This window comes from Podarcis tiliguerta (assembly GCF_965153285.1).
Source record: "Podarcis tiliguerta genome assembly, chromosome: 9".
In the NCBI taxonomy this organism is placed as follows: Eukaryota; Metazoa; Chordata; class Lepidosauria; order Squamata; family Lacertidae; genus Podarcis; species Podarcis tiliguerta.
In genome coordinates, this window is record NC_139542.1 from 58137377 (window position 1) to 58164856 (window position 27480).

The following is a 27480-nucleotide window of genomic DNA, read 5'->3' on the forward strand; positions in this document are numbered from 1 at the left end:
TCATACCCAGAGCTACAATCCTTGCAATAACTCATTTCCATAAGGAGGTTCACCATAAAAAGTGACTGAAAAAAGGCACTGTGTAGTACAAAAAAATATGCACATAAACCCTGGTCTGTTATACATTCTCTTCATCTTATTGTTTGGACAACCATGCAGATCATGAGCTAGCTCTAGTTCGCTTGCTTGCTTGTTCTTGGGTTCACAATATATTTTGAGAATTTGTAACAATGAAGGCATATAAAAGGCAGAAAGCATGTGAAGAACAAGTAATGGTAATTAAATCTGTAGTCATGATGAAAGCTCATGACTAAACACCTTTGTTTTTTGTTTGATCTGATCAAAGCCATTTCAACAGAGACATGTGATTATTAATCATCAGAAGTAACTAAAACAAGGAGATCCTTTTCTTCTGAATACAGAAGTACACCATTATCTTTGCAAGGAAGATACTGGAATACGTACAAGATATAATAATTATATAAAGTAATACCCTACTCACTACAATTTGTTCGGCTATTATTCATGTTGCAGAGAGGCGAGTGGGTACAGGAATCAGGACAGGAAGCAGAAGTACATTTCTGATCTCCTTCATGACATGGCATCTGACCTGGAAGAACAAAATAAAATCTTACAATAATTGCCGGATTGGATAATGCTTTCATCAGTGCAAGTCAGTGCTTAAAGCCTGTTCCCAACATTCCATCTCACTGATACACTCTATCTAGTGATAGACAATCATTTTTTAAAAAAGGATTTGGGTTCAGGAAGAAGACATTGGTTGATCAGGTATCCCTAAGCCACCTGACTTCCAGGCCGTGATTGCTTCTGACTAAAAAACACAAATAGGGGCAGAAGACCACACACTTAATAGGCTGCCCAATAACTTGGCAGGGCATACTTTGACAGTACATGAGAGTGCTGTGACAGGAGACAGAATGGTGGCAAGCAAGCTCAATTATCCCGTAAAAACCTCATCAATCCAACACATCATCATCACTTATTGTCAACATGTATTCTAAAAAAAAAAAAAAAAAAGTATCATTACAGCATTCTTGCCTTGCATATTATCTCAAGTACACATATCATTAGAGAAGGAATTTGGCCAATATATTAACTTTTTAAAAAATCTGCTTATGCCAGTCTACTTTAACTGCAATATCCCACACCTCAGGTTTTACCTTTGTGCTTGCAAGTTCAAATTCTACATCCACCCACACCAAAGGGGAGCAACTGTATCACTGACAGCTAGTGTGGTGTAATGAATATAGGGCTAGTGCCAATTTTGCTGGCCTCTCAGGATAGCATCTATGTTGCCTGCACATATGGACCATACTGGTGGCGGCATTGCTATCCAGCAGCTATCATCTGAGTCTGTTCTTCCCCAATGGCTGATGGCACACTTCCTATCGGACTGAAACAGCCATTTGGCTCTGACCAGATACCATCTTTTATTCCCATAATGCAATGCCATGGAGTGTACCGGGGCATCTGACTCTTCTAGAGTAATTGCACTGTTGCTTCCCCTTCCTTCTGTGTAAGGTCCTGAGGTTAGGGCTAGGAGAATAATGGTGATGGTCTCCTCAATATGGAGTGGTAGCAAGAGCGATGGCAACCCCTGGACTTGCTAAGTACCCCAATGCTGGTGGGGCAGGGGTAGAAAGCTCTGCAGCAGCTCCTGTATTTGTGCCTGCCCCTAGAGCAAACCTGCTTCAACCCCTATGAGGAAACCAACCTTAAGAGATTATTTTCTGCCGGGGGGAAATGAGGTGTGCCTGAACTTTAATACACCTAATCAAACCCAGGTAAATTCCACCCGACATCACCAGAGACACCCCTGGAGAGGTGGACAAAGATGGACTGTGGGCTCTTCTTCTCTGTCCCAAAGGATAGTACTAACTGCATCCTCTGGTGAATAATTACATGTCTGTGTTGGTTGGATGGTCATATTCTCAGTGGCACAGCCTGTTCCTGGCACTGCAAAGGGTGGATGAGGCTGGCATATCTGCAGGGTAATGCCTGTGTAGCTCAGGATGTGTAATGAACTGCCAGATAAGCACTGGCTAATTTGTGCAGGCTTTTCAAAGGCAGGTTTGGAGATATATTACTTTAATTCACATCTATTTCTAAAATTACATTTGCAAGGCTTTCATTAGATACCATGAGGCTGTGAAATGGAACCCTATGGGAGCTCCTCTCTCAGTTCATTATGGAGCTAGAATCTGCATGAAACAGCACACAGATTTTTCCTAATCATAGCACAGCCTAAACAGAATTCCTATAAACACCATGTCTTTGGACAACTTCATTGACGTAGCCATGGGGACTCTGTATTGAATTTCTATTTCCACAGAATGAATGACGGCAGTTATTTCAGCCTATCCCTTAATTGCATTTCCTTAAGGACCCTATGGAAAGGAGACTGCTTTACTCATTCAACCATGTAGTGAGCTAATTTCATTTGCAAATTACACAGATGAAATACTAGAATACTTAAAGGACTCCCTTCCAGTTCTGCTTATAGTTTCACATGTACACTGTCCCACCACCACAGCATTTCTAAAACCAAACCAATGCATCTATTTATCAAGGAGATTTTTTGATTTAGGTTTTAGTCCTCTCTACCTCGTTTATTCATTTAGAGTGGATTCATTATTGTAGCTCTTAAAAACAGGCTCTAATCTCAAGGGCCTGAAGTGTAATACAAATACAGTGGTACCTTGGGTTACATACACTTCAGGTTACATACACTTCAGGTTACAGACTCCACTAACGCAGAAATAGTACCTAGGGTTAAGAACTTTGCTTCAGGATAAGAACAGAAATCGTGCTCTGGCGGTGCAGCAGCAGCGGGAGGCCCCATTAGCTAAAGTGGTGCTTCAGGTTAAGAACAGTTTCAGGCTAAGAACGGACCTCCGGAATGAATTAAGTACTTAACCCGAGGTACCACTGTAAAGCCATACTTAACACATACATGTTCATCATTTGTTGACTGCAATACCAAGTGGTGACCTATATCGGCTAATAAAGTCCTAAATAAGTAGTACGTGATTGCCTCTCCTGGGTTCGTTCATATTTAAAAACAGCCACCACATGGTGGCAGCAATCTGAATTGGGACCACAACACATGGTGGGAGGGGGACTGACATTTCTTCTCAAGCCCTTTCCTTGCAAAAACTGCCCTCAAACTCCAATTTCCCCCTGTGAGACTACAATCTCCTAGGGCAGTAAGCCCCATTTAAACATGTGGGAGCTCTGCAATGGAACCTGCAGAGGATAATCTCTCAGCGGATAGTGCCTTATAACATAAAAAGGCAGACAGAAGTCAAGAAGATGAACAGTACAGAGGACACTTTCTAATAAAATTATGGAATTTGGGAGATGGAGAGTCTGAATTATCATCCTTAAAAAAGTGCTCTCCCATAAAATACGGGAGATTTATTCCCCACATTTAGTCTTCCCAATAAGGTAGGTAGCAAGTCACATGTGGCATACCCTTATTTTCAGCGCAATTCTCTTCATCACTTCCATCCTTACAGTCTTTGTCTCCATCACACTGGAAGGTACTGGGAACACATTGCCCATTTCTGCATTCTGCCAGTCCTTGACTATGGCATGCTGGGGGGAAACAATAAATTATTTTGATAGTTTTTAGAGGCTCCCCATTTTCTATAAACTAAAAATGTGTGCTAAATGACAACTTAATTTATTATTATATTTGAATGAATGTATCACAAAAGCAGTATGATTACAAATAAGATCCTATGAATTTTATATCAGCTGGTTGGTTAAAATAACAAACATGAGGAAAAAAGTACACTCAATGCACATAGTTATAACACAGTAATAAACACAGTATTTATTAGCTTCTAAATTTGAATCAAGTTTCACATGGAAATCTAGCAGAAATCAACAAGCAAGACCAGTCCTTTTATTTCTAGTAATACTGTTCTTCACTGCATTTAAAAGTATTGATCTCAAGAGGCTTACAAAATCAGGTAACTTACAACAGTTGACTTCATCCGATTTATCTGTGCAGTCGTGGTCACCATCACACACCCAGTCCATTGTTATGCATCTCCCATCTCCACATCGGTGCTGAGTTACTGGATCACAGTCTTTATTAGAACATTGACAAAAAGAGCAGCAGGGAGAATGAATGAAATAACTCCTTGCATTCAATACACATTCGATATTTAGTATACAGCTGGGGGGGGGGAACTAATGACACATGTGAAAATTGGGACGGGGAGTTGTCAGTGACACCAACCAGTGACACCAACAAGATGAGGGAAGTTGTGCCTGCCAAATTGTTCACTATCTTGCAGTTGTTAAGGCACTAGGAAAGAACCCTGACCGGAATTCTATTATAGGTGTGCATGGCAGGATTTCTTGTGTTATACTTCCAACACCAGATCCCATAGAGTATTTTAAAATGTGTTTCTCCAAAACTAAAGCAGCCTGCTTTTGAAGCCATAGGGTGCTTCAAAACCATTGTTCTGAATTCAATTTCATTTTAAAAGAAGACGACTATGCAGCCCAGAGGGCCTGCCATTCAAAGGCCAAAGTACATGTTCCACAGCAGGCAACTAGAAATATATGCACACTTCCTCTTGTCCCACTGCTTTCCACCATCCAGGGAAAACCGCTATTTTGCACTCAATCAGAGCTGAAAGCAATTTGGGTTTTCTCCAGATTGACGTTTGCTCTCATTTAGCACTAAAGGCATGGGACAAGTGGAAGTGTAGATGAACCTTCTGTCTCCTGTCCTGATATCTTTTTATTTGAGTTAAAGGAATCCACAGCTCCAGCCCAACAAACCCAACAAAACTGCTGCCCGTTACAGAGGGGAAAAAGGAAGGTACTCATATCGTTCTTAGGTTCCCCCCCCCCCAAAAAAAACCTAATAGCAGCCCTAAGGGAAATTAAATCCGGAAATGTTATGAAGGGAAAATGATTTCCATTCCATGCCATTATTCTGACTAAAAGAGATGTCAGAGATTCCATCACAGATCTCCTGTGTCATGTGTAACTTGGCCATGAGAAACAGAAACAGACACAGTCCCTGGAATTCTGGCTCCTTTTTTCACAAGAAGTTCTGCAAATGAACATGAAACAAACAAAACAAAAAAAGCTGTTTCCAAATGTTTCGTTCCCAGAGAAAGACTGGAATCATTCCCTTTGATCCCGACAGGGACTCCATGCATGTAAAAGCTACATGATAGCCATAGCCCTTATCATGAATTTCACTATAGCCTTCTCAGTCGTTGCATCTTCCTGCCAAGAATAGTTGTCTCTGCTGAACTTCTGACTTTCTCACAATTGTTTACAAGAAGTGTAAAGTCTCCGTCAGAATTTAAAAAGGCAGTCCTAACACTAACCTTTTCGTTAGATTTATCACTAGGTTGCAGGTTAAAGATGACAGAATAACACCAACAGTGCAGTTACTATCTGTGTACTGTTTCTGACATGTCTGAGAAAAATATGACATTTGTAAAATAGAAGATGCAAACAAAAACTCTCATATATATTCATATATATATATATATATATATATATATATATATATATATGCAGGTTTTGGTGTCCTCGGGTGTCTTCCCGTGTAAAAGTTGGGGTGTCTAGGCGACGTTTCGACGAGGTCTCACTCGTCATCTTCAGGCTGGTGCTTTCGGCTTCTTGTTACTGGAACAGAGCAGGATCTCAGTGTTTGAGTTCCTATAAATACTGTTGAGGAGGTGTGGTGTATAGCCTCCAATGTTCTGGGCAGAGAGGAGGTTCCCAGGCTAGTGTGCCTTTTCTTCTTTTGTTCCTTAATTACTTGAGGGATATCTTGAGTGATTTCTTGAGTGATTTCCTGAATCCCACTTAGGTGGGTCATTAGGTGTGGATTAGTTGCTAAAGCCTTCGTGTCTTGAACTCTTGAACTTTGTGAAGAGTTTTTCTGAGAAGATGGCTGTACTGCACTTGGTTGTGCTCTGGCTTGGCTTCGTGTATAGGGGCGAGCTGTGGTTTTGTGGCCTGTGCCAGCCAGATCTGTGTAGGGATTGCAGGGGGGTGCAGCATCCGGAGGTGCCACCCTGGTTTGGCTACTGGATGGTGTCTGTAATTTATCTGTGGAGAGGGTCTGGGTTTGGGTCTGGTGTGGTTGATTGGTGATGGCGTTCTGTGTGCCTCTGGATCTGGTGTCAGATTTTGTGGGGAGGGCTAATTTCCAGATGTCTGGCAAGCGGGATGTGTCGTCACGCTTGTTCATGTGACGACACATCCCGCTTGCCAGACATCTGGAAATTAGCCCTCCCCACAAAATCTGACACCAGATCCAGAGGCACACAGAACGCCATCACCAATCAACCACACCAGACCCAAACCCAGACCCTCTCCACAGATAAATTACAGACACCATCCAGTAGCCAAACCAGGGTGGCACCTCCGGATGCTGCACCCCCCTGCAATCCCTACACAGATCTGGCTGGCACAGGCCACAAAACCACAGCTCGCCCCTATACACGAAGCCAAGCCAGAGCACAACCAAGTGCAGTACAGCCATCTTCTCAGAAAAACTCTTCACAAAGTTCAAGAGTTCAAGACACGAAGGCTTTAGCAACTAATCCACACCTAATGACCCACCTAAGTGGGATTCAGGAAATCACTCAAGAAATCACTCAAGATATCCCTCAAGTAATTAAGGAACAAAAGAAGAAAAGGCACACTAGCCTGGGAACCTCCTCTCTGCCCAGAACATTGGAGGCTATACACCACACCTCCTCAACAGTATTTATAGGAACTCAAACACTGAGATCCTGCTCTGTTCCAGTAACAAGAAGCCGAAAGCACCAGCCTGAAGATGACGAGTGAGACCTCGTCGAAACGTCGCCTAGACACCCCAACTTTTACACGGGAAGACACCCGAGGACACCAAAACCTGCATTCCTGTACCCGTGAAAATCTACGAAAGCATATATATATATATATATATAATAGTGGGGTTAATGACAGATAAACCACTGCATAAAATTAAATCAGAGGCTCAAATAGGAAAAGGCAATATCAGAAAATCCAGGATATTTAGAAAGGTTTGCTGGAATCAGTTGAAATCTGTGAAAATCTTATAAAGACTCTTAGGGACAATTGCTGCTTTAGCTCACAGCAGGAGACCATCTTTTTTTTTCTTTTTTCGCAACAGTTCCACACGTCTGCTCCTTCAGGTGGAATGGAAATCTCAACATCCACAAGCTATGGAATGAAATCCCTTTTGTTTCAGGGCAAGCAACTATTCTGATGAGACCATCTTACAAGACCATCTTGGCTGCGAGTCCTAGAAGACCATCTTGATGCATTTGTGAAAATGCTATTCCTTACTATTTTATGCATCCATCATAATCTGTTATGTTAGCAAAGGAAGAGGCATACCAAAACCTGGCTCTTGATACACAAAGCCATTCTGCTACGCAATGTTTCATTTACATGATTTAACACTTGTAATCTGACAGCATTTTTTTTTAGCAACTTTTCAGATGAATTGAACTGGACAATGCCAATCCTGTATTCATTCCCTCAGAAAATGTTGTTTTTTTGTAAACCAGATTAGAATAAATCATCGTTATATTTACGGTACATAGTATTTTGAACACTTCAAAAGTGTTTTGCATACAGTATCTTACTGCAATTGTCACTAAATTGAAGTAATACACCAATATTATGACCCCCATATTGCGATTGGAGAAGCTGAAAGTGAGAGCCAATGAAAGCTGTAAAGAGGCAGTGCTAGTTGCACCTCTGTGGGGAGGACATTCCACATCAGCCTCTCATGAACCCCCTTCCCAAACCTCTGAGGGTGGCAGAACAAGCAGGCTGGTCAGATTAGCTTCAACCAGAGCCAGGGCCTTTTCAGCTCTGGCTCCGGCCTGGTGGAACGCTCTGTCTCATGAGACCAGGGCCCTGCAGGATCTGATTTCTTTCCACAGGGCCTGTAAGACAGAGTTGTTCCGCCTGGCCTTCGGCTTGGAATCAACTTGATTCCTCCCCCCCTCTTCTTTTTTTCCCTTTCTCCTCCTGTGATGGAACTCCTGTTTGGGGACTTCCCTGGCTTTTTCTGGCCCATGGAGGACCAGTCTGGAAAGTTAGCCTTGGTGAAGACTTGACGTTTTCATCCCCCCAAAAAAGTTTTTGATTTGAGTTTCCATTGAAATGAGGCTGTATTTTAATGTTGTATTTTAATCTTGTTTTTAAGCTGTAGTTCAATCAATTTGTTTTTATATCGGTGTTAGCTGCCCTGAGCCTGGTCTTGGCTGGGGAGGGCAGGGTATAAATAAATTTTATTTTATTTTATTTTATTTTATTTTATTTTATTTTATTTTTATTTTATTTTTATTATTATTATTATTATTATTCTCCACTCTTACAGACTTGTCTATAAGAAACCACTCTTTGAGAGACGTGTTTACCACACCTGGTTGTGACCATTGTTCACCAACTAGTGGCAAGCACTGTATAGCTCAAAGTCATGCTGACACCTCATGATGATGGTGAGGATTGGGACTCCACTGGTCAAGGTGGAAGGGACGAAGAGGGAGGGGAGAGTTTGGCTCACTCAGCTCACCTTTTTATTGTTTAATCAGCAGTGGTGAGCAGGGATGGAGCAGAAATTCATTTTAGTTGTTGTTGTTGTTATTTATGAAATTTGTATAGTTCACATTTAAAGCTGCATTTATCAAATTCACACATTCCAAAACAATAAGAGAATCAAAACTCAGCCATCCTTCAAAATGTGCAATAATCCAAATCCAGGGTTTACTATAGGAAGTACAGGGAGTTCAAGCAAAACCATTATCCAGAATGTAAGCCATTCTTCCTAGAACTGATTCAACATGCTGTTTTTGATGTGGTATTCTCCTTGCAGACCTGTACCACATCAGAATGTAAGTATAACCCGTACAGTGGTGCCTCGCAAGACGAAATTAATTTTTCCGTGAGTCTCTTCGTCTAGCGGTTTTTTCGTCTTGCGAAGCAACCCTTTTAGCAGCATAGCGGATTAGCGCTATTAGCGGTTTAGCGGCTATTAAAGGCTTAAGGGATTAGCTGCTAAAAGGCTAATAGTGGTTTAGCGGCTTAGAAAAAGGGGGTGGGGAGCGGAAAAAAATCTCAAGACTCGCAAGACATTTTCGTCTTGCGAAGCAAGCCCATAGGGAAATTCGTCCTGCGAAGCGCATTGAAAAACGGAAAACCCTTTCGTCTAGCGGGTTTTCCGTCTTGCGAGGCATTCGTCTTGCGGGGCACCACTGTATTATGTAAGTGGGTGATGAAAGTGGAAAGGTGACGTGAAAGGTTTCTCACCAATACTTTAACATCATATGTGTGGAGTTTCATTTGAAAGGCTTATATAAGTACTAAGTAGCAAAGCAATGAAACTTTTAAACATTTCTGAAACAATAATTTCACCTTAAACCACATCACAGGAAAATACAAAATGGCCTCCAACAATGCAAGAGACAAACTTTTTGAATGCAACAGGCTTAACTGTGCCTAACTATGTGCTAGATTTTTGCCTCCATTTGCTCCAGAGTTGTCTCTGTCCACCAACTGTGATTTCGTAATAACCCAGCTATGTTTCTTATTTACCACAATTCTGTTCATCACTTAGATCTCCACAGTCGTCATAGCCATCACAAACAAAGCTGTAATTGAGGCACTTTCCCATCTTGCAGCGGAAAACTCCTTCGCTACAGTCTGAAAAACAAACATATTTTAAAACTTTCTTTTGCTTTAAATACACAATAATACCATATTGCAGAAATTACTTTGAGACAGGTTTCAGTGCATCCGTATTCCAAGTTTATCTCCCTGGCCACCTTTTAATGCTCTGTGCTTTCAAAAGCTGCATAACAGGCAGAAGTCAACAAGTGAAGCAATTTCTAGCACAGAATTGCAGTAACAGGAAACATCACCTGCTGATTTCTCAATATTATGCAGAGCCTCTGTTCATATAGAATATAACCACCTTAATCCAATCCTCCTTGGGCAATGTTGCATAAACAATAGCTAATTCTGAAAATGGTACGTACTTTTTAAGAGACTATATGGCTCAAACCAAGGTTGTATCAACTGAGCTAAAAAGAAAGATTAAAATTCTGCACCAAGAATTTGCCTGTATAAATTAGGAAATTTACACAGATTTGCATAGAAATTCCTGGTTTCTATAATTTATCCAACTTCTCCTGGTTATATGGAGGGGGAAACAGCCATGAAGGGCTCTGAAATCCCACTCATTGGCCATTAGGTATCCTACTGAGTTTCAAAGATTTCATCAGAGTTCGGTGGCCAACTCAGGCAAGAGATTTTGGATGGCTTAAAAGGGCAGCAAATTTTTAGTTACTGAATTTCATTTTATTTTTACTGCCAAGAAGAGAGAAAAGTCTCAGGTATCAAAATAACTCAGCTTTCCTGATCTGGAGATGATGATGATGATGATAATAATAATAATAATAATAATAATAATAATAATAATAATAAATAATTTTATTTATATCCCGCCCTCCCCAGCCGAAGCCGGGCTCAGGGCGGCTAACAACAACCAAATAATCAAACAATCAAACATTCTAAAAACATTCCATTATAAAAATTAATTAAAGTCAAATTAATGGCAACCGTTAAGCAAAATTCTGTGCAGGTTGCCAGAGGAGGGAGTCAGGCTGAGCCCTGACCAAAGGCCTGGTGGAACAACTCTGTCTTGCAGGCTCTGCGGAAAGATGTCAGGTCCCGCAGGGCCCTAGTCTCTTGTGACAGAGCGTTCCACCAGATTGGAGCCGCAGCCGAGAAAGCCCTGGCTCTAGTTGAGGCCAGCCTAACCTCTCTGAGGCCTGGGACCTTCAGGATGTTTTTATTTGACGAGCGTAGGTTTCTCTGTGGGGCATACCAGGAGAGGCGGTCCCGTAGGAGGATGAAACATTTGCTGCTATAACTCAGGCAGCAAAATGTATTGGGCCAGTGCGGCTGCTGTTTTAAAATACATAGCATCTTTGTTATTATCCTACTGTACTCCAAGAAGCTCAGAGCATTTTACACAGGACTATCTCATTTAATCCTCTTAGCAACCTGTTAAGGTTGGTTGGATGGAAAGAGAATGGCTTGCCTGCCATCATCCAGTGAAGACTCAACTAAACAAAAACGTGTTTAACAAAAACCAGCAGTCATAAGTTTTCTGGCTCAGGGAAAAATCCATTTGGAGAATATGAGAGTGGGATGTCCACAAGCAACTTTTCCCCTGCTGCGTTCAAAATGTGTACTTTCAAGAGTGAACACACATTAAGAAGCCCAATGCAGGTGGAAAGAAATAGTTGGGGAGAGTAGTTTGAAGGAGTGATAGGCAAGGAAAGGGTGAAGCCACACATCCACTCCAGATTACCAGCTTCCACTTTAGTTATGCTCATGGCTGAACTGGATTTAAACCCATGTCACTGAAATCCAAGCTCGGCATATTACCCAATACACCACATCAAAGCTAACTTCCAGTGCCGTTTAAGAGGAAGCAATGCAATAGTTCACACTATCCTGGATTTTCCAGAGAAATCTATATTTAGCTCTGAAAGAACACAAAGAATGAAAGGACAATAAATAACAAAGACATACAGTCCTTAACATTATAAACTAAATGAAAATCTGTGTACTCTGTAGATCATATATGATTTCATATTGAGTAATGTGGTACCCAGCTGAGTTTAAAATCTGAACCAGCATGAGGTATCCTGGCAGTTCTCACTGTTTATCCATCCCTCTGTTGTAACAAAGACTGCTACTCCTTAATGCTCAGTATTAGTTTTTCTTTCCTTTCTTTGCTGAAAGTCTGTCATTTTGTCGGATGAACTCTTCTGACTTAGGGCTCGTCCACCTAGGAAGCACAGGACAGGCCCAGGTGGTTTCCCCCTTGCTCGGCTCCTTTCCAAGAAAAAATCTGTTGTTGAGTGATAGATCAGAACAAAAGGCAATCTGGGGAAAGCCAAATTGCTGTTTGCTCTAACTGAGCACTAAAGAGTGGTTTTCCCCAAAGAAAAGCAATAGAACAAGTGTGGATAAGCCCTTAAATTGCACTCTGGTTTGCATCTACACTCAGGGCTCACCCACACTTCTGCTTGCCTCGCAGCTTTTCCTTGGGGAAACCCGATCTTTAACACTCAGTCAGAAGAAATGTCAACTGGGTGCTCCCCAGACTAATGTTTGCCCCTATTTAAAGATAAGTGGGTTTTCTCTAGGGAAAAAAGCAGAGGAAGAGGGAAACTGCTCAGACCTATGCTTTCTAGGCACAAGACAAGTAGAAGTGTGGAAGAACCCTCAGAAATCCTATTTACATAAGTACCTCACAGAGCTAAAACTGGACTTGAGTCTAAACAGGTCACTAGAAGTGCTGTGGTTGTTTTTTTTAATTGGCAATAGCTGCCTGGGGCCTCCGATATTTATCAGAAATCATGGTAAGCAGGAAGAGGCTAATCCTGTCCTCTCCTGCCACAGCTCTCGTTACAGTTATTAACCATTTTAAAACCACAGCAACACACTTAATGTGATGTCTATTTCCACTCCTAGTCACAACAAATAAGTGACTGATATGCCCTTGGCCTGAGGTATCATGTCTGTGAAGCTGCTGGCCTTGCTCCTAGAAAAGGTTTTGTAATAGACTTTTCCATCCTTTGACACTGGAAAATAAATATAAAAGACTTCCTTTTCCACCCCCTGCCTCTTCAAAAATGCTCAAAGCAGTGCTCTGCTCCCACATTGGGGAGCCCACAGCTTTCTTGCTTTTTTATAAATCTGCCTCCCTATGATTTATTTCTTGCAATTGGTCTTCTGCTCTTGTTCCAAGGAATTCCAAGTACTGGTGTGGAATGAGAGACAGGCACAATTCATTCATTACCATGTAATATGCTAACCCTACTGCTCATTGCCCAGCTTTGTGCTGCTTCAGTAACATAGGAAGGTTTGGATCACACAGGATCACTTGAATTATATCAAAATTTCCCAAACTTGTGTAAGCAACCAGATAAGAGTGTTGCTCATGCACAAGGTGAATATATGAGAGGAAAGGGAAGGCCTAGACAAATGCGCTCCAGTCTTCACTGCCTGTAAGGGTAGCTGGTGGAATGGAGCGTGCTTTCTCTTTCTGGATTTCAAAAAAGGCAGATGAAGCTTTGCTTATATGTGGTCAGTCATTAAGTGTGGAATGTATGTTCTAGCCTTTAGCTCCTTCTCATATACATGGAGAAGAAGGATGTGGCTGAACGCACCATACACTAGAGAAACCACATGTTCTTTTCCACAGCACTTTTTCCATTAACAAATATTTTTGTGACCAACTTCTCAGGCGCAGATCAAAAATAATTTTGTAAACAGGTTGCTTTGCATGTGTTGTGATATAATGTGCCAACAAATACATGGCCAAAAGCTTATAAACCAAGGGCTTGTTATGCGGGTTATCTCTTTACAAAGATAGCCTTTGTGAGTGGATTACTCAGACATGTAAAAAACAAGTAAAGATCCCTGTGTGTCTTTGCAGAAATTTTAGCTGTTGAACTACTAATGCAATTATGCTTTAAACTTTTTTAAAGGTCTACAAGCACATTCTGTGGCCTAGTTGGGCAAAGTTAAAAAGGTCCCATTAATTTCTGAATGACAGGACAGAAATGGGCATACGTAAATCCTACGCAAAGCTGTTATTCTGATACAATATATGACTTTTATTTCTAAGCTCATCCAAACAGTTGAAGGGTTGTTCTTGCCAGACATGTGTTATATAATAAATTTAAGTGACGTACTGCAATGTGTCTCATCGCTCCAGTCATCACAGTCATTATAGCCATTGCACTGCAGTTTCCTTGGGATGCAAATTCCACTTGTACACAAGAAGCTCTCCTCCCCTTCACAAAGCACTGAAAGGTGAAAAACAAGGTAGAAAGACATTTTTATCAGAGTAAAAACCAAATTCTAGACTCCATTTCTTTTACAACGTAATTTTCTTCAGATTGATTAAAGCTGCTGTGAAGTGGTTTTAACCAGCAGTGGTCCAGACACATTGTTATTGGGGACTGAAGAACAAGAATTGGATCATAGCTAGTGTGTAGAAACTACCATAATATCTTTACAATTCCCCTCTGTGTTTTACTTAGGGCAAACCAGACACAGAATGTATGCAAATGTATGATATAAATGTATGCAAATTACTCTTTAAAGATAACAACGCAGAGAAACCAGCTGATGAATACCTTGTGGTCTCCCAGGACATTTGATTTCTGGCATCAAGGTCAATGCACTTAAGCCAAAGATGTTTAGGGAGAGAACACATCATAAGGCTGACTGATTGATTTCATATTATCATGTGACTTTAAGGGAGGTATGATCACTGCCCAGCATTCTCACTTGAATAGTAGAGCCATGATGTTTCCTTTCCCAATTCTGCTGCTTTATATTGTTATGGGTTTGGGAGTAGTTATGTCAGTCTGGATGATAACCATGGGATCCTTCCAAACCTGTGATCCAATGTATATGGGGGTTAGAATCTAAGAGAGAAAACTGCTGAACCAGTCAGCTGAGTCTCCTTTGTTAAGGTAATGGCCTTGGCTGAGTTTGGGGGCTGGTGCTGGCAGCGGCGGAGGAAGCCGCTCAGATGCCTGGGGCGGGGCGCACTGCGGGGCCTCTGGAGTCTGCCTGCCTCCTCCCACTCAACTGCCCTACAGCTGGGGGGGAGGCAGCGGGCGGACCGTTTGGGCAGTGCAGAGCCTGCGCGCGCACAAGCCACCGCATCTCTCCCAGGAAAGACGTGAGGCCTGGGCGCACTGCAGGTGCTGCGTTGAGTGCTGACTGGCATTTTGTCACCCCCCTCAGTGGTGACACCCAGGGCAGCCCGCACCTACCGCACCCCCCCCTCCTCCTCCCCTGGATGCTGGAAACAGGAGATGTAGCATTGCTCTATGCTTCCCAAGAAACCTAACAGGGAGCCAAGATCTGCTTAATGCTGTGAGTCTCTCCATCCTATGCTCAGGTTGTATATATGTATAAATAAAATCGTAACCCTGGGAACTCTGGAGTCTCTTGCTGCTCAGAGATTTGGGGTGGGGTGGGGGGTCTGGGGTGCAACGCTATCTATTTCCCCCCTCCTCCCCTCAAATGCAGAGACTGGAAATCATAGCAAGGGGGCAGGATGTATTTAATGCTACACACACTGCGGTTTATTATTATTATTATCATTATCATCATCATCATCAAACCCTTCACCACAGCATTTGTACTTGAGCAAAGGGGAACTGTCCACCCAGCTAAAGATGATTATTTGGATTCCAGAAATCTGGAAGCAGATTTGCTATTCCACTTGCAGCTTAAAGCAAAACAGCAATGATCGAGTCATGCTTAATTGTTCACATCAGGAAGCACCCTCAGTGCCAAAGATAAGTTACAGTTTACATGGCATGTTTCTGTCATATGCTAAAGAGTTGCTCTGGGGTTAGGAAAAGCAATAACAACATTGCCTTCTTGCATGTATCTGCCCTGAATTTAGCAGATTGAGGAAAGACACTGGCTTTATTGATTTTCTTTTAAAAGATTATGCATCCAAACTTTTTCTATCAACAATGTTTTTTCTGATGTTTCAGTGAATACTTACATGTATCTGTAAGGACTGTAACATAACAAAGAACTTACTTTTCTCAATAAGATGCAAGTTCTGTTTTATAGATCTGTAACTACAGATTATTGCCAAAAAATATTTGTGTGAAGTATATTTTCTTTATAAATACATTAAATATCACTTTAAATATTATTCAGGTTATTTAATTTATCTTTAATATTTATATATTTCACTCTCTGCTCAGAGGTTCCAGGGTACAATATACAGGCTTTAATTATTAGGAAAATAATGTATCAGAGAGAAAAAAATAGTTTGTGCAATTAAAAAAAAGAAAGAAAACTTATCTCGTCTATTATTATTCTTCCTGGTTTCCAATGCAGGAGACATCGGACAGATTAATCACACCACATAGCAAATACTCATTTTTGCAAGTATGTCTTAAAATTTACCTTGCTTTGCTTTTAAAGTAACAACATAGATCAACTAAACATAGAACTGCCTTTTCAGTCATTACACGTAACGTGGTGCACTATAATGAAAAAATGCAAGAAAAGAATGTCTACCACAAATCTACAAGTGTTTCATCTCTAGATTGTCTTTACCAGCAACTCAGCTGTATTACTTCCTACATTATCAGATCTAAACAGCTGAACCAACCAGTTATAATTTCCCATGACTGATCCATTCAAAAGAGGTGAATTTATGAAAGCTACTTTTTTTTAGGTTTAATCATTCATTGCCATATTAGTGAGCTTACTTATTTGAATACTGCTTTTTAAAATACCACTGTTCATCTGAATGTACAAGAAGGCCTGAATATAAATGACTAAAAGATCAAACATTTTCCAGTCAATAAGGCATACTACACATTAATAAAATCAGACACCAACATACTTTCAAAAATCCTGTAATCCTTTTCCAGCCAAAGTTTGCAAAAGTTGGAGCCGCAAAGCCTTAACGTTTTCCCCATGCTTTCAATATTTTAGACTTCTTTTCAGCATTTTTGGGGGATGGGGCAGGAGTTAAATCTTAAGATGAGGAGCCAAAAGAGGAAAGTTTCTCTCCTCAGATCAGTTCCACACTCTTCTCTCTGATTCTAAAGTTGAAACAGCTCGCTATTTTTTAAGCCTGTTCTTTCAGTCTCAGTATCTTCCTCCCGTATACTGTGGCAGCAGACAGTGAAAAGATCTGGGAAAGAAAACTGTAGCCCTACCCTGGGAATTAGAAGTGAATGTTTGTTGGAGGAATGGGGGGGAATATTACTGAGAGCTTTCATAATCTTTCGTCTGCTCTGTCCAAAGCTCTGATTCTTGAATCTACCTGTTCTCCATGTGATATCCCTAAACCTTTCTTAAGATATTAAAATAGCTCTTGTTTGGAGATCCAAATATTATACTACTACTCTGGCTTTAGTCCTGCACAAGCAGCGTGCTTTTTCTCAGAATAAATAAACTCCAGACATTCTGTAGTACATATGCCTCTCTCAGTCTGGTGTTTCTTCATGGAGCAAATACTTCTTCACAGAATCGCCCCTGTTATTGAGCTGAATTCTTCCAAATTCCAGAGTTTTCGGCGCTTGTTCCTCTGTTTATTAATAAAGACACACTGGAACAAGACTTTCCTTTCTTAAGTAGACAGATGGTTTTTACATGACACAGATATATTTAAAGAAAACAATAACAGGGCCTATTTGTTTTAATTCAGTACATTAACTCTCCACCACCCATCTCATCTCTTTGCCCTGTAGGAGTTGTTAGATGCAACTGTCTGTCAGATGATTCTCCTCAAGCCCCATGTGACTGGAGATGAAAGACTTCATCCAAAAGCAAAAAATCACCTTTGAGCAGAGTTCCTTTCTTCATGCTCTTCTTCTTATAGAATGGTGCTCATGTTTCCTCATGGTGGCAGGTGGAAAACCCTTTATCTTGCAAGGCCCCTGTGGCTTTAACAGTCACATAAGGCACAGAAATTTAAACTCACAAAGCTTTCTCCATCATCGCAACTCTATTCCAAGTCAAATTCACCTTGTGAATTTCTGCCTATCACACTGGCAGGATTACAGCCAGAAATACCCACTTGTCTCAATATTTCTTTCTTATCTTTTGCGTGCGACCTCCTGTGCAGCCCCACTATGGCTGAAACAGGAGGGAAAACATTTGATCAAGTTATTACTGCATCTTAGAGTAGCTTCCCTCCACCACAGAGCTTCTATGAAATCTGAAATCCTGTTCAAGTATTTGGCAATCTTAATCCAGCTGTTGTTTGAATCCAATTCCACCTTTTCTCCAGACTTGTCTTCTTTACATGTATTTACATGCCTAGGTCTTTCCTAAAACGAAACAGGGAAGGAGGAGGCAGAGGACCTCACCCCGGATGCTTGCTAAATTGGCTGCTAAAGAATTGAGGAAAAGCTGGAAGGGGAGAGGAGGGGGCACCAACGCAACAAAGAATGAGGGGCAGCAGAGGGAGGGAAGAGGGGAATGCAAAGGAGTGGGGGGCAGCACAGCAATAGTGGCTCAGGTGGCACATTCTCATGCACTGTCCCAGTTGGATATGATGCACCATGACTTGTGGGGATGGATGGGGGAGTATTTGCTGCTCTGCCTCAAGCAGAAACATTTCTTCATCCAGTCTTGATAGTCTGGCTCAAACAGGAGCAGGCTCTCTACTCTACCCTGAAAATATTCATAAACCCTACAAAGTATGTCTTCTTTAGGTGTACTGCTCATATGTTGTCCTTCCAGCACTACTTTCCTTTAGAAAACCCATCTTTATTGCATTGGCATTTTGTCAGTGCATGCAGCATTTCCGTGCTCTCTGGTTTCCGGCACAGTGTTCCTTTGAGTCAGAAGCGGTTTAGTCATGCTGTCCACATGACCCAGAAAGCTGTCTGTGGACAAGCGCCAACTCCCTTGGCCTGAAAGCGAGATGAGCGCCACATCCCATAGTCGCCTTTGACTGGACTTAACCGTCCAGGGGTTTTTTACCTTACCTTTTACCTTTACTCCATTCATTGAAGTTTTAAATGAAAGTTATAACACAAGCCTTTCTATCTGTCAAGTTTCCAACACAAGAAGAAGAAAAAGAAGAAGAAGAAGAAGAAGAAGAAGAAGAAGAAGAAGAAGAAGAGTTTGGATTTGATATCCTGCTTTATCACTACCCTAAGGAGTCTCAAAGCGACTAACAATCTCCTTTCCCCTGCTCCACCACAACAAACACTCTGTGAGGTGAGTGAGGCTGAGAGACTTCAGAGAAGTGTGACTAGCTCAAGGTCACCCAGCAGCTGCATGTGGAGGAGCGGGGAATCGAACCCAGTTCACCAGATTGCAAGTCCACTACTCTTAACCACTACACCACACTGGCCTTTCCAACTACTGAAGGATGGAGCAGGTGTGTTTTGAGGGGAGAAGTGTCTATTCCTATTAAGTAGGATAATCTCCAGTTTCCCAATTGACATCTCTTGAGCATTATTATTATACACAGGAGCAACAAAAGTGAGCAGCCAAAAGATTTAGAAGTATAAGAAACATTATGTTGCTAATTAGAATGATATCCTAGACTTTTTCTAGCTTGGCAACTTTCAAAATGCTTATTACAGCTCAGTCAATCAATGTATTGAACCAGTCACAGACCTCACAACCAACATTTATCCAATCAGGATGTTTGGGTATATGTACCAAACTTCACATTTGCAGATACACTGTGTAATACATAGGAACTCTGAATTTTGTATAAACAAAAACCTTAACAGATTTCAAAGCCCCAAAACACCATCCCTCCCATTCCTGCATATTGAAGGCAGGGTGTTAAGGATGCCATGTAGAAGGAGCATTGCGAGTGGGAGAAACCTTGTCACAGTGAATACTGTAGTTTACCCAGGCAGATGGAAAGCTACAGTCTGTGGTTGCCTCACCAGTGATAGAGACTGGAAAGCAGGAATGGACTGTGAAGGCAGGGGTCTTGCAGCTTTGGGTCCACTGGATCCAATTCCCCACGGATACATACATACATGCATGCATGCATGCATACACAATTTTATTTGTATGCTGCCTTCCCAGATCTCAAACCATGCTCAAGGTGGCTTACAATATGAAAAAATACACCACTACAGCATAACGAAAGTAGTCATCGACAGTAAATAAAACATGAAAAATGCACAACCAGATTGAAGAATTTCCACATAAATCACAAGATCCAAAATAAAGATGCAAAAAAACCAGCAACAACCCTCACTTAATCAATAATCTGTTCAGCAGCCTCAGCTTTTCCGGCTGGAGTCAGTTAGGGTCCAGTCCAGTCCAGTCCTGCCCTGCCCTGCCCGGTGGGAAAAGGCCTGCAGTGCAAGGAGCAGGTCTTCCAGGACTCACAGTCAAGATCCCCTGCTCTTCAGCTACACCAGCCTGGAGATGGCATAGCAAGATATTGTGAAAAACTCACATTGCTCCCACCTTCTGCCTTACTTGCTGTGAGCTGGTAGGGCTTGGGACATGTTTTGAGCAATGTCCTCAGCTGTATGAAAACAAAGCACCATGGACAGTTCCATTCAAGCAGGAGAAAAGTGTTGTTTCAGCAGCAATTCTAATCAAGAACCTTAAATAGGAACTGCAATTGTATTTCAGTATCTAGTTCCACCTTCAATGAGAAGAGCCCCTTTATTGAAAGGGTATCCATCTGCTTTTGCATTCGTTGATTCAAACAGAGCTGGGGATATTGTGGTTCCACTAAGGCAGGGGTGGTGAGGGAGGAGTGGTGAACCTTTTCTGAGCAGTAGACCAGATCATTACAGTGGGTCAAATTAGACAGGTGGGTGGGATGCTCATCTGATGTCACTATGACACAGTGCTTTGAAGCTCCAGTTGTCTGGACTCCAAAGCACAGCATGGGGCTGTTTGAAAGCCCTTTTGCAAACAGTCCCTTGCTGCTCTTTAAACCTCTGGCTTTCAGAATTTCAAAGAGCAACATGGGGCTGTTTGCAAAAGGGCTTTCAAACAGCTCCCAGCTGCTCTTTGAATCTCTGGAGTGGAGACTTCAACCCTACTCTCTGCAGGCAAGGTTTAACCCACCCACACACTTGCTAGCTGATGGGCAGGGAATTAAATATTGTTGCTTTGGCTGCATGTGCCAGTTCCCTGTGGGAACTAGTGTGTGCAACCAACTCAGAAATGAACCTCAGCTGACATTGCCCTCACATTAGAGTGACACCAGCTGATTGCAAATGGACATGGTTTTGGGGAAATGGCCTCATGGGTAAACTGGACTTCCTAGTACACCAAGAATATCTCATGGACTGGAGGTCCCTCTCCACTTACTAAGGCTTCTGGCAGAGTCCTCAGATTCAGAGAATGGCAATGTCCTTGGCTCACAGAAGCAATGATTCCACAGACTTCTCTTGTACCAGTGTTCTGCTCCCCTGAAGGGAAAGTCTGATCCCATGGCAAGATGTAGTAGGTTTGCTGGAATCTAACTCAGACATTTTCCTTGCTCACTCACTGGTCATATTCACACAACACACCAAACCATAGTTCAGGGTGCAATGCATGAGTGGAAAGTATGCTTTAGACTCGTGCTATGCTATGCTCCCCCTGTCCCACACAGCTATGAGATCAACCCCAAAGCCACCATCCTATTCCCATCTCTTGTTATGATGCTCCAGCAGTCTCCCAGCTCTAGGAAAGCATCAAACTGATGACTTAGAAAGACATTAGATTTCCCCCAATTTTGTTATATATATTCCACATGTATTCTATCTACATTGCACTGTTGAACATTCATGCAAATATGAGCTATGCAAATACAATCAGTCCCTCATATATGAATTTAAAACTATTTTGATTGCAATATGGATTGCAAATATAAATGTCTCATAGGCACCTATTGGATATTATTTGTGAGTGACAAACACCACAAGGCAGATAACACTATGTCATTTTGTAAACCTCTTTCAGAGCTTAAGCCTTACTAATAAATAAATATGTGCAATTTTGCTGTTCAGCTCCTGAATAGTGATATCTAACCTATTTTAAGTGACAAAAAGAAGCAAAGCATAGAACCAAAACACAATTTCTGTCCCATATATCTACAGCTGCCATCAGAAGCTGTTTTGCAGGAAATACAACAGTGTGTGCAGCTGAGGCAATAAAAAATGAAAGTCCAAACCCGGTTGAATTTTGCTCTTTCCCTTATTGAAAATTGAAAATCCAAGCTTCTCCCCTCATCTTATATATCATTCAGACAGAATTTCATTAAATTATTTCTGTGTCTCCTTCATGCTTAACAACTTTTACTTTTCAAACAGTTATAGAAAGAAATCTACTTTTCTGCACGCAGCAGATTGGAACTACATGCAGGGAGAGCAAATTAATTATCAGACTGAGCCATCTGGTATCCACACAACTGGCTGCAACATGTTAGAACAGAAGTCTTTAAATATTTTCCAGGCTTATGCATCACAGTTACAACATATAGACTATCAAACAAACTTTTCAAAGAACAAAAAGGTATTTTACAGTTTATTTATAAAGCAGTTTGCTTGGGAAAAATAGTTCTAAACAGTCTTCAGGTCCAGATATAAACTGGTAGTAATTTTAAACAAATTGTAAATCCTTCTTGCTAAGTCAGGGCCTCAAGATTTTAAGTTACATGAACAAAACAATTTTGTTTAGCATGCAACACGGCCTCAGTTGGCTTCCAATATATATCAAAATAAATATTTCCACATATAAATTTTCTTTCCTTGTATCCACCATCTAGAATAACTCAGCAGGAATTGATCTAAAGCCATTATTTTTGTCAATAGGCTTACAGATGTGCCTGACATACAATACATGTCAAAGAGTACAGAAAAATATCCAGTATTATAACAAAAGACATGCCTAATTCTTCTGCTGAAAACCAAATCCTCCCACATACTTTTTCATGTTCCAGAGTGTATGCATACACTAGATTTAAGATGTATTTGACTGCCTTACTTCATCTATAAAACATTATGTTGACCGGTGTTGTGATCTTTGTTCTGCATTAAACAGCTAACCAAGTCCCACTAGAACATGGGCAATTATTTCTGCACCATTGTTTTAGCACTACTAGGGCATACACATTCTTTGTTGACTTAAACAAAGGCTAAAAGAGAGAGGATAGACTTTCTTCAAGAGAAGGTGCAGTTCGTATTTTTGAAGGTTTGTGATACCACATCTAACACTACTGTAATCACACTACTGCAATCCTAAGACTATTGTGAGTGGTGTAAGTGCGTAAGACCACTGGCAAAATAAGTGGCTGGAAAAAATAAGTGGCTCTTCATAGCCAAAGCGGCTGTGCAAATCAATCTTACTCACTGAAGTAGGTCAGCCAGTCAGTGCCAAGATGCGTGTTTGCTTTGGAGGACCAAGTAACAAGTAAAGAGCAAGATATGTGTAATAGATAAATAAAAGAGAAAGACACTAAAATGAGAAACTATTATACCTCTAAGAAAAAATATCTTACTATTGTCCATGAAATTAATCAGCATTAGTGAGAATTAACTAACCCACACAGTCTCAAGTCTATTAGGATATATATTAAGAAGGGAGGACATTGTTTTCTTAATACACAGGATCTTTACAGATACTGTCATCGTAGGAGGAAGAGATATGTTACATTCACCCATGTCCAGTTTAGGAGGGCTTTCCCAGATTATTAAAATTCCTGAATTTTATACACTATAGTTACATTGGCCTCAACCTAGTAAAATAATAGCCTGTGTTCTCATAGTAGAAAAATGTGCAATGAATGAGGACCAAAGATGTTACTAGCATGGTGTAAAAATGATAAGAGTGAGATTGCATAATGGTAAATGCTAAAGTAAGAAAGCAACAGCAACAAGGCAAGTGGCTCTTTTGGGACAGAAGGTGATAATGGGATTATATATAGGAGAGATATTTACAGCTGCTGTCACCACCTACTTATTTAGAAAGTCAAGAGGGCTGGACTGAAAAATATATTACTGATATTAAGGAAGAGGTGGGAGGGCAACAAGGTACAGTGGAAAGACAAAAATCAGACATTCCTCACTCAAAAGGGTACCACCAAAATGGTTAATGAATTTTGATGCATGAAATATCTGACAGGCAGTTTCAGGTGTGTGTACGTGCCTTCATGGTGAAGTCAAGAGTTACAGTGCCTGCTGTGGCTGTAGAGACCGATAGGGGGCATTTAAGATTAATAGATCCTTAAGCACAAGCCTGTCAGTTAACTTGGTAAGTTAGAGAACGTTAAATGGATGTTGTAGATATATATGTGCTTTCTTATTAATAAAATGCCTGTTCTAAATCGTTACATAGAATCTGGAACTTTATACATAAGACAACACAGATGGGGCCTGCCTAATTTTGACAGGTGTTGCATTACATTACATTACATTACATTACATTACATTACATTACATTACATCCAGGGCCACCAGCAAAATGCTTTAATCACGTGTGTTTGCCAGCTGGAACAATGGACACTGAGGCACTCTGAGCTGGATCTTAAGTTATTGGTAGACTATACAGATATTGATTGTCCGTTAAGTAATCTGGTCCCAAGACATTCAGGGTTTTATATGTAATAACATGACATTTAAGCACCAATAAGTGCCATGAAATTTTCACAGTGACATGCCACACAGTAATCAGAAAATAATAATGGACATGGATTAGAAGAGAGATAATGATCAGATTTTTTTCCCCAGTGAAAAATGCAGCAGAAATGGAGGGGAAATATCTCAATCAATGCAACAAGGGCATTTACTGCTCTAAAAATGGATCAAATGGATTCAGAAAGCAAATCAAATATTTTGTTCCTTAGTCTTTTATCTACTTTTCTCATTTATGATTTCTATATTATCTACTGCTGTTTAAAACACAGTTCCCAGCTTTGGCTACTTAAAATAACACAAGATATAAAAGATATGAAGGGAGGACTAGAAGAAAAATAACTGAAGTATTTTCATTGCTAGGGAGGTGCACTTCTGACCCAAAGGAATGCCATTTAAAGACTGTTTTTCCAAGTCGGTGAACAAGGTGGAGTATAGGTTAAAGGGATCAAGCAGAAGGAAAGACTGGTGAAAGCTTGACTTTCACTCCCTTGCATGCTGACATCAGAGAAACTTGTAGAAATATTTATTCCAAATCAGCTAAATTCTCAGTTCCTTCTGTTCCCTTGTGAAAGTTGATGTCTTTTGCAGACTTCATAAAGCAGACATTTATTTATCTGTAACATTTATAGACTAGTATATATGTTTAGTATAATTCTCTGAGCAGCTTACAATAAACAACACACACACCCCACAGTCATAAATGCTCTATCAAATACAAAAGGAGAACAGAACCAAGTGCCTCAGCTCTCAGGTCTGCCCTCATCACAGGACAGCTTTTAGCCTCTTTCTCCCTCTCCCTCCCCATTCAAATACTAACACTAGAATTGATATATAATAGACAGCATCTGTTATAGACTCCTATAAAACCCAACTTACTTCAAACTGCAGGGGGGAAATGTTTCAGTTGCTACCAAGTCTAACCTACTTCATGGCTTCAGAGCACAGACACCAAGTTGTGGGGAAGATTGAGAGGGCACAACGCGTGTCATGCACAACATTGCAACATGACGTTGGGAGAAGCCAGGGGCAGAGCCGAACATGGCTGCAGCATGGCTTCAAAGGCCAGCAGTGACTCTTCTCTGGCGCTCAGCCTCCTCCTCCTGCTGCTGAGCCATTGGGGGGTCCAGCCGCCCAACAAAAATGGGGGCGGGGCAGGAAATGGCACCTCTGCTTCAGAGACAGTACCATTACGCTTATGTGGATTTCAATATTGCTTTCCAGAGTCAAACTCCAAAAGCAAGATTAACGGAACATATTTGTTTTGAAATAATAGCATTAAGCATGAACAACAACTCCAGCTAATAGTTTGCCTTCTCCCACCTTACATTTTTCCTCTTCTGAATCTTTCTATGATTTATTTAAGGGACCTGAAAGTTCACTGAGGTTTTCCCCATCACTGGGTCAAGCTACATGTTTGTTTGTTTGTTTGTTTGTTTGTCTAATTGTTTTTAAATAGGGATTTTTAGGGAATGGCACTTACATGGTGGTTTACATACATACAAATATGGTTGAAATATCCTTATAAGAAAGAAATCACAGTTGTAAAAACCTGCCTCAACACAGTATAAAACAATTTAAAACAGCAGCTTTAAACCAATGCATAGGCTAGATCATGCAATAAAAGCTATAAAAAATACAAGCTGAACTAAAACATTATCAAAATTGCAGCATAAAAATCTTAGGAGAAAGAAATGAGCCTTTAACATGTTACACACATCTGGATGTATCCTCTTTCTTGCTTTTCTTTTGTAACACAAAAGCAGCTTCTAAGACTGCATGTTTCAGCAGAGGAACAACTGGGGATGGGACTGTTTATCTCTTTCCATTCCAGTCAGTTATCCCACTGAAAAATACCCCCTCCCACAGTGGAACAGATACAGCTACCTCTGAGATTCATTTCAATTAAAATAATTGCCAAAAAAACAACAACCATGGCTGTGTGTAACATGCAATTTGGACATTATATGTAGAACCTGAAACACGCAGCACTTTAGCAAAAAAATTTAAAGGGAACTTACATCGCTTTCCTTTTTCTTGTTCTGGAGAGAAGCATACCCTGGTGGTGTTGTTATTTTCAGTTTTGTTTTGGAACTGGAAACACGCCAGGAACTCTGGCCATGAGGAATTCACCATCCCAAGAACTGGCTCACAACCTTCCTTTGCAGCTTCACAGAATGATCTGCAAGGCAGGAGCCCGTGACTAGAAAGAAAAACAAATATTTCTAAGATTATTGTCCTTCCAGTATGCGTATTTATTTATTTTTACTTTTTAAAGGAAAAGCACAAATAGAGCTTCCATTTTAAACAGCAAAGAGGTTGCCTGCCCCTGCCTTTTGCCCAGCTAGGAGCCTTAAGGGGGAAAGTACCCATTTCCCATGGGCTCCTATAGCGGGGTAGGAGAGCTGAAAATAATGGCAATATATTTCCCATCTGGCAACCCTTTGGTTTCAGATAGTACACGAGTAGACGAATCTAAAAAGCCCAGGACCAAAATTTTCACGCCCCTCTAGAAGCTATGGTGGCTCATTTACCAGAAGTAATGTATTTAGCATTAACTCTGGAAGTGTATACTCGATTCTGACCAAACTAAGCTTCCTAGAGCAAAATATACATCAGGTGTTGGTTGCCAGATGTGAAATTTTTACCCTACCCCTAAAGAAGGGCCAATCTCCATTCCAAGCTCAGTAAGAAAATGAAGAAATAAATCTCACCTTCCTGTGCACTGCCTTCATTTCACAGTGAATGCTAAGCCAAATTGTAGCTTTGCATGAACAAGCAGATAAGGGGCTCCAGGAGAGGAGATTGTAGCCACTTGGCTTCTCCCCTGTCTTTTTGCAGCTGTGCTGTGTTGAGCTAAGGCACAGTTTGACTTAACATGTCATCTGAATCTGGACTCGTGGTTTAGTTTTATCAGGCAAACTATGAGCTCTTGGACTATTAGGAGAAAGCCAAGCCATGAGTCCAGGTTCGGAAAAACAAGAGGATAAGAGCTTAGATTGCAATCTCCTCTCTGGAAGCCTGCATGCTTGCTTGTTCACACTAAACTATGCATGCATGTAGTTTGGCTCTTAGAGGCTATTATAACCTTCCAACTTTTTCACCTGTAGCCCAGAGCACACATTATGGTCCCTAGAGAGATGCTGCCAAGAACAATCTTCCTGTAGCAACTAGCAAACAACTTCCACTGGGCATCTTACACTTGTAAGAATTCAACACGTCATGCCACATTATCAGTTTTACCAGTTCTGCTCCAGAT

At 41.0% G+C, this 27480-nt stretch overlaps 2 protein-coding genes across 11 annotated transcripts in view; both read right to left on the reverse strand.

Moving 5' to 3' along the window:
- Positions 1-27480, reverse strand: part of LOC310685618 (uncharacterized protein) — an 850221-nt gene that overhangs the window by 135996 nt on the left and 686745 nt on the right. The window lies entirely within an intron of this gene.
- CORIN (corin, serine peptidase) overlaps positions 1-27480 on the reverse strand; it is a 127763-nt gene that overhangs the window by 48543 nt on the left and 51740 nt on the right. For all 9 annotated transcript variants that reach the window (XR_014515340.1, XM_083458063.1, XM_083458062.1 and 6 more), the window contains 6 exons: positions 26243-26424; positions 13803-13916; positions 9622-9729; positions 4008-4118; positions 3496-3618; positions 503-610 (listed from right to left, as the gene is read on the reverse strand). Coding sequence is in view for 8 of the 9 variants with exons in the window: in XM_083458063.1 (XP_083314189.1) it covers positions 503-610; positions 3496-3618; positions 4008-4118; positions 9622-9729; positions 13803-13916; positions 26243-26424 (746 nt within the window). In the remaining variant the exon portion in view is untranslated. The remainder of the gene's footprint in view (positions 1-502; positions 611-3495; positions 3619-4007; positions 4119-9621; positions 9730-13802; positions 13917-26242; positions 26425-27480) is intronic.